Consider the following 17,346-nt stretch of genomic DNA (forward strand, 5'->3'; position numbering starts at 1 on the left):
GCAGCAGCTAATTTGCCATCACCCCTCGAAGTTAAATCTGGACAACCCCCGTGCTTGAAACATGCATGGGAAAAGGCGCCAAAACGTCACATATCAGAATTATAAATTCCAAACTTAACCCGGATTTCACTTTTTGGCAAAAAAACTACGAATTTGTACACACGTATGTAAATATTTTGATATGTGCACAGGCAGCGCGATAGATAATACTTGCATATGTCAAAGTTATTGCAATGACTAGTCGAAAAAAAAAAATTCGTATATCGCGTTTGCAGTGCTGATAGCGAAATTTAAACATTTGTCATTTCCGGAACAAGTCCCGTAGCTTACATTTTTAATGAAAAATCGCCAAATTATGTACCAGGGGATCTACAATCGCTGCATTTCAAGTACATATGTAGCATTAATCCAAATTTTAAAAATAATTTGATTAAATAAATGAAAAATCGTAATCATTATCATTCGAAATTTTTAATTTCGTTCGGCGGTTTCTGTCGAAGCGTACCAGACGACAAGTTCGACAATCGCAATGAATAGATTGAATGAATGACGGTGCAGTGATTGACGAAATTATGTTCATTATCGATACGTAGACATATTCAACACAACTGATGTACCACTATGAGATTGTTTTAGGTAAGGATTGATTGGCGATCTTATGAAAACAAGGAAAGCAACAAAATGCATGTTAATCCGAGATTCCTCTGACTTGCAACCCTGACCCGAATTTTTTTGGCGTGTGTTGTACAGATAGGGATAAAAATCAAACAAACTAGTTGTCACTGTATGAAAATATGTCAATTGCATGTCCCTTTCACAAGAGACATAAATAACGTCTCTGCTTTCACGTAACAGGCCTATCTGCTTTTGGAAATAAGATAAAAAAAAAATATTCTTTAGGCCCAGTGATGCTATTTTTGATGTGTATATATGAATATATTCATGCAAAACTATCAGGTGTGAAAGCACGTATTAAGGCATATGTGGCATGTTTCTTTATTTCTTTATAATTTTACCATTTATTTTATAATATTTAAATACCGGTATTAAGGTTTCTCCATGCAGCTTGATAAATGTTATTAAAGCAACATAAACTTATGTATAATCATAATGCAAAGATAAAGTCTATTCTAATATAATGGAAGAAAAAATCATTTTTGGGGGGAAAATATGAAATTTAAAAACTGCGCAAGTCAATGAAAATATTAGTTCCTGTTGGACTAGAACCCAATATCTTGGGGTCCAAAGGATCGGCAGTCGAATGACTAACCTTTAGAACTGTCAAGTAATACACTAGAAGTGGTCGATATTTTAGCTAGAACAATATGTTGAATTTGCATGTTGTAATGTCCTTCTAAAAAGTACAGGTCACTGGGTGTGGAGGAACCTTAAAGATATTAAATTGAATTTCTTTAAAAAAAATTCTACAGAAATTTCTTTAATCATTGCAGATATTAAATGTAAATCTGTTATATGTAGCATTATTATACTTGTACAGTAATGTAACTGTGTGTGATTAATGACTTTTTAATATATTCTTAGAAAGTTCTACCCCTGCTTGCTGTGCTCCAAAAGAACATCACAACAGGACAGATACAGGATAAAGACGGAGCATGCATACTTCATCAAGAGAAGATTCCGTATGGATGTTCCTGATGACAGCATGCTGTGTAGAAAATGTCGTCACATGTGTGAAACAAAATTGATAAGAGATTCTATTTGCAACACCCCTGAGCCAAACAAAAAACAGAAAACATTATCAAAGCAGAGTATGAAGAGGCCTCTTTCAGTAACACTGTCTATTCAAAGTACTTCTACAAGTCATGCCAACTGTGTAATATGTAAAAAGCCAGGGCCAAAGCTTGTTGTTGTTCCTGAAAACACTCGTGTAAATGTATTCATCCATTCATCCTGGTTCTAGATGCTGTCCTAAACATATATCTGATGGAGATCTCAACACTGAGGAATTGCATCTGTTGAAACAAACAATTCAAGTTCTGTCTCCAATGTCAACAGGACCACCATTGGTTGAGTTTTAAAACAAACCAGAGAGGTAGCAATCCAAAATCAGAACAAGAGACTGAATTTTGATGATCCACATGGAATGGAAAATGAAGATTACTACAATCTAACAGGTGTTACAAAGGATCAGTTTGATGAATTGATGACGTATTTGGTGGAGACCAACTTAAGATCATCCCATAACAGAAGAACTAGAACATATGTAGCATTATTGTTGACGAAACTTAGATGTGGTTTAAGTAATCAACTACTTGGAACCTTATTTGGCATGAAAAAATGGCAGGTATGGACATGTTAAGGAGACAATACATTTAAGATTTCTTATTATTTTATTATACATAATAAATAAAACTCGTACGTGATTGAATGTACGTTAATTGAAACTGGGTTTTCTATTTCCAGGTTCGACGGGCTGTTATATCTGCGAAAAATGCTTTGATGGAAGATGTTGTGCCAAAGTATTTGGGGTTCTCTCACATATCAAGGGAGGATGTCATTAAACACCATACTCGTCCCCTTGCCAAGGAACTTCTATGCAGCATGTCAGATAATCCAGTCATTCTTGTACTCGATTGGACTTAAGTATATCTCCAAAAAAGCGGAAACTTTTCTTTCTCACGTCGTTCCTACAGCACCCACAAACACCGGCCATTAGTCAAACTTATGATGATTGTATCAACTTCTGGATATATAATTTCTGTATTAGGTCCCTATCTGGCAGATTCCAAAAATTCTGATGCGTTTGATGAATTGATGACGTATTTGGTGGAGACCAACTTAAGATCATCCCAGAACAAAAGTACTAGAACATGTGTAGCATTATTGTTGACGAAATTTAGATGTGGTTTAAGTAATCAACTACTTGGTACCTTATTTGGCATGAAAAAATGGCAGGTATGGACATGTTAAGGAGACAATACATTTAAGATTTCTTATTATTTTATTATACATAATAAATAAAACTCGTACGTGATTGAATGTACGTTAATTGAAACTGGGTTTTCTATTTCCAGGTTCGACGGGCTGTTATATCTGCGAAAAATGCTTTGATGGAAGATGTTGTGCCAAAGCATTTGGGGTTCTCTCACATATCAAGGGAGGATGTCATTGATCACCATACTCGTCCCCTTGCCAAGGAACTTCTATGCAGCATGTCAGATAATCCAGTCATTCTTGTACTCGATTGGACTTATGTATATCTCCAAAAAAGCGGAAACTTTTCTTTCTCGCGTCGTTCCTACAGCACCCTCAAACACCGGCCATTAGTCAAACTTATGATGATTGTATCAACTTCTGGATATATAATTTCTTTATTAGGTCCCTATCTGGCAGATTCCAAAAATTCCGATGCAAAGATCTTAAGTCACATGATCCAGACAAATGTAGATGACATTAGGAAATGAGTAGAAGAAGAGGATATTTTTATTGTCGACAGAGGTTTCAGAGACGCAGAAGCTTTCCTAGATGACTTGGGGATACATGTTGAAATGCCATCCTTTCTGACTCGTCATTCAAAGCAACACTCAACAGAAGAAGCCAATTCAACCAGATTTGTGACCAAGGTACTTGTATAATATAACATGCCACAATATAATACTGATTTAATTTGTTTATGTTGTTGCATAGTAAGTGCAATCTGCAACAAGTTTAGACCAGACTTGAGCACTGGAATTGAGGAGGAAGATGTTGCCATGGCTGCAAAAATGCGATTTCTTGCAAACGGAGTGAATGAGTTAAAGGATTATGTTGAGACATGTGGTGAGTATCATCTTGCATTTTGATTATGTTTTCTCACAAGGTTTTGGCAGGATTTTCAAATATAAAAATTGGTTGAGAATAAATTGAACTTCTATTTGAAAATAATATTTTTAAGGTTTAGAGAAGCGGAGCATAAGATGGAAGAAGATAGACTCCCATGATGTAGTTTTCCCTCATTTGACAGAGGAGGAAATACGCCAGTTAACCTTAGGTGTGTACCAAATAAGATTGGCAAAGTCATATGCATATGAACATTTCATGGAAGGAAGATATGAAATTTCCATCAGTGATGACTTTGATGGAATCCTCTGTGCCAAGATTCAAAGTAGAAACATTTCCGCAAAGAATTACTCTCTTTGGATAAGACATGGTGATATCAGTATCAAATCTTGGTTTTGCAAATGTAAAGTTGGTACAAGAGTTGTGGGCATGTGTGCTCATATTACCAGTGTGATTTGGTTCTTGGGTCTCGTTCGTCATGAGAAAAGTGGTGTCTGTGGTGTAGTTCTGTTGAGGATGCTGCTGCACTCCCAATTGATTAATCAGAAAGTGAGGAAGAAAATGATGGAAAGATGTTCCATAACAGAGGAGGTGTGAATTTCAAAGTGACTCATCAGTCAATAAATGCATACTAATTTAAACCTTTTCAGAACTATTGTCTAACATTACATATAATCTCTCTATAGGCTATTTCTAGTACAGGCATTGTGAATTGAAATGATCAGCCTTTCTGTTCTTTTTTGATCGATTTACAATGTATTGTTCTGTTAATTAAAGTTTATTTTCAAAATTTTTAAAACTAGTTTTTAAGTTTGAATTATGTACAGTAAAAAGGCAACTCCAGATGATAATGTACAAAACATGTTTCATAGGAGAATTTTTCTGAAATTTAGTGTATAATATTAAATCTGTAAAAATTAGTGATGATTACAAAGTACCTGAATGTGTAGATTGCTGTTCCGAGTTCATACCTAAATGCAAGTATATTGTTGATTGATTTATTTCTACAATTATTTTGATTGTAATTTAAGATTATAAGCAAATCAATTCATGACAGAGTTGCAATATCAAATGATTTATTGTATGAATATTGACAACAATTATATGAAACCATATATGTGTAAAATAAGAATGTCAGAATCGCATTGTCTAGAGTCTTTTTTAGTAATGACATCTCTTTGATTTCTAGCTGTATAAAGTATAATGGATGTGCTTCTCAATAATTGATACTGTATGTATACAACAAAGATTGTTCAAACGCTGTATACATTTTGTTCATAATTTTGTCTCGTTGTCTGGTATTGAAGAAATGAAATACATGTATAGGGATAACCTCATTTTCTCTTACCCCACTATTTATATGCTTGTCTATCTTTTAACTTGTAATATATACTACTCTCATAAATACATAGCATATCTTTACTATAAAATAAAAAATATTTTAAAGTTAAATATTTTCAAAGCAATTCATATCAATATTACCTATTTTTGGGCATTGTACCACTGTATTTGAGATCAAACTGTAAAAACGAACAATGTGTTATACTTTGAAAAAATTATTTTAATTAAACCTCCATGGAGTCCAGACCACTATCAATTTATTTTAGTTTTGTTTTATTGTGGTTAAAATCATTGCATGTAATAATTTAAACCAATACTTCACACCAACTTTCATTGAATATTATTGACAAATGTTAAGTAATAGGAAATTTTGTATTTAAGTGCATAAAGGTCAAATATGATGTGTTATACATATAAGTGTTTCTCTTTTTAATTTAACAATAAATATATATAAGGTCTTTGATACAAATACAGTACTGTTCATGGGATACTATTATCAATGCAAATATAAGCCAACTCATCATATAAAGTACATTGATCTGTCCTAAGTTACATGTATCTTGTAAAATGCGCCATGGATTTAATGAGGACTTCAGCAGACATTAACAACCAAGGAAATTGCAATATTTGCAAGCAAATGTTATGTTATCATTGAATCATATAAATATTAAAAAACAACATTTATTTCAAGTTTTTAAAAGTCAAAGGAATCATTCGACAACCCTTGATTATGGTCCTTTTTACCCCCCCCCCCACTTTGGACTGGGAATAGTTAACTCCTTGGGTAGTCAAATAAAAACATGTACAGTTTTATATTGTAGTAAAAACTCCACAATTGTGTAATCTGCACCCAGGTATCAATTTATTAAAAAGTTTTTAATTTTAATTTATTTCGTTGAATATTTGAGAAGAAAGCGAATTTTATTGCCACTAAGGGCATTAATGTTAAAATACGTCATAATTTTGCATGTCATCTTCTTTCCGGGTATCTCAAAAACTATTAGTGATACAAAGATAATATAACGATATATAGAAAACCCATGTCCTAGAGCGTATTTGGACCAAAATTTGTTAACCTCTGAAAATAGGCCTAATATGACCCTCAGCGTACCTTGTTCTTTTGACCCACAAATCATAGTACCAATGGTTTCCAACCTCACGTTCTCACGAGAATCGAAGTTTTGAGAAGCATATAAGACGTGTAATTTTAAGAACATCGTTAAGTAAATAAAACAGTATACTTCGCGTACATGTACTTTTATTTCTCAGGGGAGTTTTAAAGAGTTAGACGACACTTAGCCGTGAACTTTGACGTCACAATGAGGGGAAAGTACTCTAACTGAAGTAATTGTAAATCTGCTGAAAATCCTCTCAAAATCTCGCAACGCTAAGAATAGGGACATTTCTTGAGATATGGGAAACAGTTGTAACTTGCAATTATTTTGATGAATGCTAACATTTATTTTATTCACTACATGTATAATTACTGTAACGTTAATTTCAAGGATCGTACACGTAGGATCGTTTTTAGCTCGCCCGAGCTGAAAGTGAGCTTTTCTGATCACCTTTTGTCCGTCGTCCGTCTGTCTGTCTGTCCGTCCGTCCGTCTGTAAACTTTTCACATTTTAAACTTCTTCTCTACAACACTTCGCCAATTTCAACCAAATTTGGCACAAAGCATCCCTAAAGAAAGGTGATTATAAATTGCAGAAATGAAAGACTGATCTTTATTTAAAACGGAGAAAACCTCGAAACTGTAGAAAAAGGGGGGTGCATTTTAAAAAATCTTCTTCTCAAGAACTATTGAGTCAAATTCAACGTATTTTTGCAAAAATAATCCTTATGAAAAGGAAAACATAAATTGCAAAAATCTTTGGCGAACTCTGTTTCAATTTTGAGTAATTAACGAAAATAAAAATACAGCAATAATCGCTGTCAATCAGTTTATAACTTCGAGTTGGGTATTACATATCGAAAACGAAAGTTCATTGTGTAAGGCAGCCATTTTGAATGTTGATGCATGGCAAACGGATCAAACTGACAAAGATGTATTTGCTTGTTGTGCAACAGTTTACATGCAAGGGATACTTGAAACGTGCTAAATATATTTGTGCCAATTTCGTGAAGTCAGTTGAGATTCAATCCTTCGATGCGTAGACTTTTTCACTTGCTTTGAATTTCGTTTATGCTTTTTAACTTTAGAGGAAATATTGCCTGTAATTTGGGATTTTTATGTATCGAATCAAATATAGACTTCGGTAAACCAGAGAGTTAATATTTTACCTGCGCAAAATTAGCATAATCTGATGCACTAACAGCATATCATATTATAAATACTAAACATTTTATTGGTAATTCGGTACAATTTCTACGTTATGGTTGATTATAATGCAACGTGTTTTGTTAAGATGCTCTGCATTTTCAGTCTAAACGGAGATTTTTTTTTGCTGCTAAAAATATATATGTATATTATGAAAAATAAATTGTGCTCTTTTTTTGTTTTAGTGCATGTTTCTTCTGTTTTAATTGTTTATGTACAATTTCTCTTTACTAATCATTTACAGCTGAGTCAAGTTTTGAATTATAAGCAAGATACAGAGCTTTGCTCCCAGAACCGAGGCCATGCTTTTGTTCATTCTGAATAGGAAATACCAAGTTTAGAATCTTAAGTTGAATGTAATTAACTCTCGTGAACAAAAATGTGACTCAAACTAAGCAGAATTGTGAGTTCTGTATCTTGCTTATAATTCTACGATTGACACTGAAATTTTGATTTATCACTAGAAATGTCGCACTAAACGTTAAATACTTGTACCGAAAATTTTAAAAGGATGATATGCATTAACAACTTTTTGGGGCCCCCTTCTTAAACGATGAATTTACTCTACACCAACTCTGATGGTTTTTCAGACACAATTGAATTAAAACAACGACCTCTTTAAAACAGTTTAAAACATTACTGTTACGGGTATAGATCTATTATCGCTATTCTTAAGAAAAAATTACAGCGGAAAATCATCTTGATTTGTAGCCATTTTTTAACGTTGATCTTGAATAAAGATGAAAATAAAGTGTGGGCCTTAGTAAAATAGAGCGATAAGCCTGTCAATACACTGCAGTCTGAGGCTCATTGAGGGGGGGGGGGGGGGGGGCAGACCCTATTAGATATCTTGACAAGCAAAAAAAAAAGATTTTGAGTATGGCTATGTCTAACTTTGCAAAACAAAAGTGTGGGGGGGGGGGGGGTGGGGGGGTGGAGGAGAACCCCCTACCCCTCCACCAAGTTCCGACGTCTATGCATAGATTATACATGTAATAGCTCTTTAACATATTCATTCAACATTTGAATTCGACAACAATTGACAACATTTCATTCGGGTGTATTCATCGATCAAGTGAGTAAGGTTATAAAACGTAGCACGAGTTCACACTTGGTAAACAACAATCGTTTATAATGTGGAACACCAATTAAATATTTGAATATTTTTAATTTGAGCACATTGACGTACAATTTTCCTCTTTCAAATATAGGAATCTTTTTAAAATACAATAACTAGCTAGTACAATGTAGTTGAAGATGAATATGTGCCTATGTGCATATTCTCATATATAATTTGATCGTTTTATAAAGTGAGGGGGCAGAACTAAAATAAAGAGAACTGGAAGTTAAGAGTGTACCCCTACCAAAATTTTGTTTTCTATCTTGCATAGGATCTTATTTTTGGTAAAAATGGTATTTCATTAGGGTATAATGTTATAGATTAAGTGTAGGAAAATAAGTGTAAAATTTGGATACAGTTTATTTTAATATATTCTTTTTTGGTTTTTCTACCGAGGGGCCATATGGCACAATATCCTTTGAACACCCATATAAGGCCATTGTTGCTAAGGTGAGCGATGTGGCCCCATGGGCCTCTTGTTTAAAGGGGTTGGTTGGGTGGATGGCAACCTCATCCAAAAAATCTTTAAATCAAAAAGAAAAAATGGTAATTCTCAAAATCATAAAAATTCATAAAAATTCTAATCCTTCAGCTCTTTAGCAGTTCAATGGTTTCTTTATTTTCACTTCCCTTTATTACATGCTCCCAATCCCAAAGTGTGGGGGGGGGGGGCTTTGTTGTTTAATATGATGAGCAAATATTTTTTTATGAGCGTGAATTTAAAAAAAATTATTTTTTTTAAAGTAGAGGGGACTTTTTCACGATAAGTCGATTTTCTATGTGTAAAGAGAGAAAAACATATTTTTTTAACATGGGGGAGGGGGGGGGCTCTATGATAAATCAATTATGTATGTAGGTTTAAGAAAAAATGTCTACTGCAAAAAAAAGGAATGAACTGACGTACGTTAGTATCACTTTTAAAAGAGGTGATGGGGTGCAATGAATATTTATATTAAGGTCTTCATTATTCAAAAACATTGTATCTGAGATTGAACTATTGTTCTACTTATGAAAAAAATAAATATCAGATCTCATAAACGATGAATAATGTTAAAATTACTGAAAAAAATAGGTATGTTTTATTTTATTTTGCAATCAAATTTATTTACGTTGTTAATTAATTTTAATGATTTATCATAATTCATTGTTTGATCACACGCTGCGCTCGCCCCAGCGGTCGCACCTTAAAACATATTCTTTAAAACTTTGCAAATAATGGTGCTCAAAATGAAAATTTAAAGACCAAATCATCAGTGACTCGGCCAACTACTGCAAATAACGGGCGTCAATTATTATGGTGATGCTACTATCATTCCTTGTATAATTATAGTACTGAATGTACTGGAAAACGCTAAGCAAGCGTGTTGTCAAGTTATTAGGGGGTACATGCATTAGTGTTTAAGCATATCTTGCTTCCATCTCACTTTAATGCGAAGTAATAATGTTACATCACGATATGACAAGGGATACGATTACCCCAAGGTTCGTCAAAGATTCGTGACAACTACACAAGGTATCTATCACTATCCTAATTCTTTACAATGGTTGCTCCGGCCTGTCGAGGGATCTCATATCTCATATATACATTTAATTAAAGCTGACATGAATTCATAAAAGCATTTGGTCGCCATATTAGTTTCGATCGCTCCTTTACTGCGACTGGGATATATATATATACCGGTTGAGAAAGTTACGGTCGGATGCTTTACGATCGTGGCATTCAGGTTGCACGGACTTCTAAATGCATGAACTACACATTGTAGTAAATGTTTTTAAAAAAGAATAAAGGAAACAACAATCAATGAAATACAAAATAGATTTATTTGTTGAAAGAATTTCCTAGGTATCCGTATTATTTTGCACAGACAGTGCTGTCTTCCTTCGCATGCACATCGAACACGTGTGTCGTTCATATAGAGTGCATAACGTCTGCATCTTTTTGAAAACCCCGGCAGCGCTACATCCAACACAAAGGCTAAATGATAGTAAATCTAAGAAAGTAACAATATAACGTCGTTTTCATCCGTTCCTACAAAAACGCTCCGTTTCTAAAATCCATGGGATCATTGACATTGCTCGATCTGCCACAATGTGTGGTTTGCGCCTGTGCGATGTTATACACAGCAAAACAGTCTAAAAATATCGAGGAATTTTTGAGGTATCAGTGCATGGATTTCTATTGGATATTCCTTGCCAGTGCAGTGGTTGTCATATTATTTTTGTTCAAAACGCGTTTCTACACGTCTTTTTGTCCGAGGTAACGATGAGCAGATCAATAAAGATCGACAACTAATATGGCGGTAGTCGGAGATAAAAGGGAAATAATGCATATCTATAAATTCATGTCAGCTTTAAGTTTCATTCCGGAGTAAAAAAAAATTGAAATATTGTAATGACGATCACCTCTCTACCTGATATCTTTCAGAAAGTTCATGACCTGATATTGAAAAGGTGCAAGTCCCTGATAAGAAATATTTTTTTTGCCATATTTGTTAACTCTCAATATAGGTAATATGAATGTTTATATAGATAAACTAAAACGAGATTGCTAGTGTTCAAGTTTAAAAAAAAAAGGGGAGGGGGCTCCGCTAAGCGGATGCTCCGCTACGCTTAGAATCAATAAAGAGCAGATCAATAAAGATCGACAACTAATATGGCGGTAGTCGGAGATAAAAGGGAAATAATACATATCTATAAATTCATGTCAGCTTTAAGTTTCATTCCGGAGTAAAAAAAAATTGAAATATTGTAATGATGATCACCTCTCTGCCTGATATCTTTCAATATAGGTGAAGGCAATATAGATTAGAAATATGTCATAAAAGGATAATTTAATAATAAAAAAAAATAATAAAGTCCCGGGGTCTATAATCTTTGAGGGGGGGGGGGGGGGGGGGGGGGGTCGATCCTGTCCTCAAGCACCTGTGGCTAAATGACGACTTCGGTTACTTTAAGCCTAAATTTTCTAATCAATTTTCGCCAAAGATTTCTCAGCAACTATTTATTGCAGATGCTTTACAGTTTTACACACTATTGTTTACACCCCTGCGAATGTTATTGTCATTCAAATTTTAGACCACGTGGTTTTATTTGACCCTTTTAGTTTAGCATGTCATTTTTTTATGCATTAACACTACATGGCCCGCACTAGAGTCAAAACCCATACCCCTAGGGACTTACAATTCATCAATTTGGTAAAGGGCTTTCAAATCTACATAATTGTGAATTCAGATTTTCTTACAAATGTTTGAGAGTACAAAATATTTTTAAACATCATATAGATTAACACTATATGGCCATCTTTGCCCACCCTAGGGCCTGATCCCCTGACTCATATCAGGGGCCATGAATATCACATTATCGGTAGAGGAGTTCGTCGACATCATAACCATGCATTCAGTTGTTTTTTTTTTCAGTCATGAAATTCGCAATATCCGTAGAAGACTTCATGGACATTCTAACCATGTATTTAGCTTTTAACTAATATATATGGGAATAGGGAAGATTTTCTGAGATTTCATACATTTTACTACATGGCCATACTGTCCCCCACTCTAGGGGCCGGGTACATAAATTTCACAATTTTATTATAATTATATCTTGATAGACGACGCACGATGGACGAAGACCAATGTCAAAAAGTCACCTGAGTGACTCAGGTGATCAAAAAATTAAAAACGTGAAGGCGACCAGGCGTCAGTTTGGTTGTAAAATTTAAAGGCATTTTATTTAGTCCCAAAACAATGTTTTGTTCTAAGAGAATAATGGAAAAGTGGCAAACGTTCTTGACAAAATACTTAGGTTTAACAAATGTTCATAAAAAAAAAACTCACCACATTTTGGAACTCCACATCTTTTTTGGACGGATGGATATTTCACCAGGCACAGGGGTTCCCCCGATTTGTGTGAATAATTCTCATACGCACGGCAGTAATTACTTTCAAACTTTTTCTCCTCGTAGAGAAAATCTCTTGGTTTTGCCCAGGGTAGACAAGGTGTTCCGGAAGCCGTGACGTTGGCGCGGCCTTCGTAAGAATTCCCAATGTCAGACTTATAGTAACACTCCCGACGCTCTGTGTATTGAAGAAAAAAGAGCTTCGAATACGGGAAAGATTTTTAAAATGAACAATCAGATACCATACTATAGTTCGGTCCAACTAAATAGAAGTTCTGAACAAAGGGTTGCCCCTTCACGTCACATCGGTCACCCAAACAATAATGTCTTACACTTACCCAGTTTCGCGCCTCTTAGTCTTGACTATAACACCTTATTATATGCAATACGTATGGCCCACCAACCTCCAATAGTATCGTGCCGCTTATCCAAATTGTTTACTTTATATTTATTGCATAATGGTGAGAGGAAAATATTGAAATTTAATCCCCGAAGAAAAATCATATTTCCCGATGGCTTTGCCAGAAGGAATTTTTTTCTGGGAAAATAAATCTTTATATTTCCCTCACCGTTCTGCAATAACCCTTTTATTTTACCGACCAACGTAACGTTGGCTTGTTTCTCAATCTTCTATGCACTGTTGCTGCAATACGTAGGATGCTTATTACTAAATAAATATTGTTTCAATTAAGTAACTGTTAAGTTTCCCTTGTGGCGCGACATTCTTGATCAATCAGTTGACGTTTTATATAGAATAACCATTAAAAAGGTGGGGGGATAAGACAGCGTAAATGCCTATTTGGTTAAGTCATAGAATACAATTTTAAATTTATTTTTTCCAACTGAATATACTTGATACAGTACCGATCAGGCGCAACCTAACAAAAAGTAAACCCCAACTAAAAAGTGGGTTTACTTTCTGGGTTTACTAGAGTGGACCCAGGGTAAACCCAAAGTGAACACAGAGAGTAAACCCGGTAAGAGGTATACCCCTGAAAGCAGACGCTGTGTATTCGGAATAAACAAGTAACAGGAATTACAGGCAGTAGGATGGTAAGATAAAATACAGGTCTGCTTCACACTTCAGTACGTACAGTTGACCTTAATAGCCATTTCCAAGCAGACCTAAAGTAAACCCCGAGTGGACCCAAATTTTCAAAATGTAAACCCCGAGTAAATCCAAAAAGTAAACACGGGGTTTAGTTGGGGTGTACTTTGGTGTTAGGTTGGGTCTGATCGGTACTGTAACGTTATAATACACAAGTTTATAAAAGGACAATTTCTAACTATATTTAGTTATAAATGTTTTAACAAACGATTAAAAAAACCCAGATTCAAACGTTTTGGTGTTATCGAACCCATAACCTTAAAGCCCGAGTTCTATAATGTAATCTTATGTCTGGTGCTCCAACCACTAAGTCATTTCAGTCACAACAAACTCCATTGTTTAAATGCTATATGCGACTTCGACCACGATTTTTCGGACTTGTATTATTTTTCCAAAACGTTCAATTGTTAGGATACATATACAAAATGACATTTTTAAAGAATAGTGGTTCATCTCTCCTATTTTTTGTTGATTGAAATATGTTTGATTTTCTTTAAACCTTTTATAGACTTTTACAAAATATGGTGCTCAGACCCACTCTATAAATGATAAGGCATTGAAGTTTTAAGAGTGACACTATATGGAGATTTGACACGCATAAGCAAGCATTAGCAAATTCCGAATATTTAACATATTTTAGGGTTATAAATCGATGTAATGACAAATATACATAGTTTTCAATACTTCGAAAAAAAATATCAGATTTGTTGATACTTTAATATTTTAGTATCTCATCTATTCTCACATAGGCAATATTTACACGCCTTATTCACCCATCTTCTTATTATATATTTTGTGTAACGGTATACATATAATGTAAACACTCTCAATGTCACTCATAGCACTCATGGAGAAACCATAACAATATAGTTTTTATTACACCAATTACAAGTATTTTACATAAATTGTCTATACTCTTTTCAAACTAATTACCTCTTCACCTTTCCGTATTCCTGGCTGTTTCTCTGAGGCCAAGAATTGCACTATAGTATAAGGTTTTAACTCGTAAATTATCCAAAATTCATTTAAGGAATAAAGAGTCATTCTTTGAGTTAATTAAGTGATCATATACGGTTAGCGCGTTATTTAACCAAAAAAGCCCAAAGAATGGTTACTTATAACTAAAGTGTAAATGCATTAATTGTAGCGTACATTTTATTTGTTTTTGAGAATTAAAGACTTTCCAAAACTCTGTAGAATTGTTAGGTTTCATTGGAAACCTATCACTTCCTCTCTTTTCACTTATTCTATAATTTCAAAAAATTACGGTAAAAAAGTTTTCAAAATTATTTTTCACAATTTTTTAGACATGTTCTCCATAATTCTTAAACGTGATATACTCCCATTCCTTAACAGAGTGGTTTTGAGATGTAGCTGCAGCTCTGTAGGTGTCAGTCTGAAAAATAATTCGGATGCAAAACTTCCGAATTTTTTTCAGACCGGTAGCTACAGACCTACAACTACTTGAGATGTGAAACAGACGGATAGACGGTGAATAGCTACACTAAAAAATTTTGAGCATTTCAGTCAACGTAAATGTATAAATAATTTCAAAATACGTTTCTGTCAGTGCTTAATGATAACGGTATCGAAATACTTCAGTTGTTCAATGTTTTTAATTTAGGCTTACATACAGTTATATGACAGGTTTTAGCGGATTACGTTTATCATTAAAGGGCTATGTGCGGTATGGTCAAATATCTGCCCCCGATTTCAACCAATTTTTTAATAGTATCGTATAAAAATAAAATCTTCAAAAATCATTGTATAGAGAATGCCTACAACTTAAATCTTGATTTTTGTCATCATTGTTCATTCACTGTTTATCTATGACGTCACTTAAATAAGCTAATTCCCGCAAATTTCCCTAAAAATGAAAATATTCTCATTTTTGCTCCATATTTTGCATTCGGAAGTATAGAGCGCAGGTCTGCTCAAGTGCGATTAAATTATGTTTTTTGTCAGATAGTTATACACAATTTATCACAAAATGGCACTCGCTCGAAACCCTCAAACCTGCGCTCGATGTTTCTCAGTCGAAAAACCATCGGAAAACACCCATATTTTGCTACAAAACATCAATTTATCAAAATATAATGCAATCTTCATGACGTCAATTCTACATTATGACGTCACTGTGGTGATTACCTTTTACACCTTTATTTCCAATATTATTTGAACTATATTTCACCTTTGTTTTAAAGCTTTTTCTAAAACTTTGATTTTGGGGGCAAAAAAAATGCATAAAACCGCACATACATGTAGTCCTTTGCAAACAAATAAAAATATTCTCATTTTGCACTATATCTTGCATTCGGAAGTATAGAGCGCAGGTCTGCTCAAGTGCGATTTTAACGTATGTTTTTCTTCAGATAGTTATACACGTTATACTAAAAAATGGTACTTGAGCAAGCCTGCGCTCGATGTTTCCCAGTCGAAAAACCATCGGAAAACACCTATATTTTGCTACAAAACACCAATTTATCATAATAATGCAATCTCCATGACGCCATTCCTACATTATGACGTCACTGTGGTGATAAACTTTTATACCTTTACTTCCAATATGATTTTAACTATCTTTCACTTAATTTTAAAGCTCTTTCTAAAACTTTGATTTTGGGGGCAAAAAATCCATAAAACCGCACATAATCCTTTTGGGGGCAAAACATGCATAAAACCGCACATAGTCCTTTTTAACAAAAACACAAGTTTAATGCTGTTTATCTATTAAGAGATTCCGTTATTGGAGACAATTAAGTCGCGAAACCAACGCTTTGATATCGAAATCCTAAAGATGTTGTCCTCGTCATATCAGTAGTGGCACGATTAAGAACCCTTACTATTCAGTATCACAGGTAGAAATACATACTTCTACTTCTACAATACATAAATACAACACATAAATTCATCCCGTGATTGTCGCGTGGGAATTTTATAATGCGTGTACATATCGATGTCAAGAATCAACAAAGTGAAAGTTTGACTGGCATCACTCAGATCCAAGATCGAAGGTACGCGATCTTTTCATGCTACGTGTATTTTTTCTGTCTTTCTACCTTTATAAAAACAATTCAACCCATATAATACCTCTTAAACTACACAATTTACCCTTATTGTAAGTACTCTAAGATTATTCAAAGTTCTAGGTCTTCAACAAAATCATTGCCGGTTAGAATATAAAATGCATGGAAAAGGGACATTTTGTGTACGTTGTTCAAAACATTGAACGTTAAACCACCAAAATTTGAATTACACATTGATACGAAACATTTAATATTTTGGAATAATTCTAAATTAAGATATATATCTATCAAAAATCAATAATTGCAATTCACCTGCACCACACATTCTATTTTTCTATAAAATTTACCATAAGGTACATAGTAGCAATATGGCACGCCCACGGAGTTAGTTAGTGTTGTTGTGTCAAACATCGGCAACGCCCCTTCATACTCCCAGTCCTCGTTTTCATTGGTCATATAGAAGAAATCTCTTTGTGAGGTCATTGACTCAATCTCCTGACAACTGTTAGCAGATTGGCTCTACAAAAAAAAGTACTAGTCGACTTCTTGTTAAATGGCAATAGTCAAAATTCTGGGACCCTTTTCACAAAGCTGTCATACGATTTATCACAAGACATAAGATTGTCATAAGATTTGTCTTAAGATTATCATAAGATATGACAAAGCTGTTTCACAAAGCTGATTATAATCTTAAGATAATTATTATAGGAGCGCTTGCATTAAATTCAATCAGTAAATTGTAAAGTATTAATTTAC

The 17,346-nt window shown here is 34.2% G+C and overlaps 1 protein-coding gene across 1 annotated transcript in view; it reads right to left on the reverse strand.

The window, feature by feature from the left end:
* Positions 1-17,346, reverse strand: part of LOC117686417 (uncharacterized) — a 56,781-nt gene that overhangs the window by 18,567 nt on the left and 20,868 nt on the right. The window contains exons 5-6 of the mRNA XM_066082352.1: positions 16,938-17,109; positions 12,395-12,634 (exon numbers count right to left, since the gene is read on the reverse strand). Of these exons, the coding sequence (XP_065938424.1) occupies positions 12,395-12,634; positions 16,938-17,109 (412 nt within the window). The remainder of the gene's footprint in view (positions 1-12,394; positions 12,635-16,937; positions 17,110-17,346) is intronic.

Source organism: Magallana gigas, chromosome 4 (assembly GCF_963853765.1).
Source record: "Magallana gigas chromosome 4, xbMagGiga1.1, whole genome shotgun sequence".
In the NCBI taxonomy this organism is placed as follows: domain Eukaryota; kingdom Metazoa; phylum Mollusca; class Bivalvia; order Ostreida; family Ostreidae; genus Magallana; species Magallana gigas.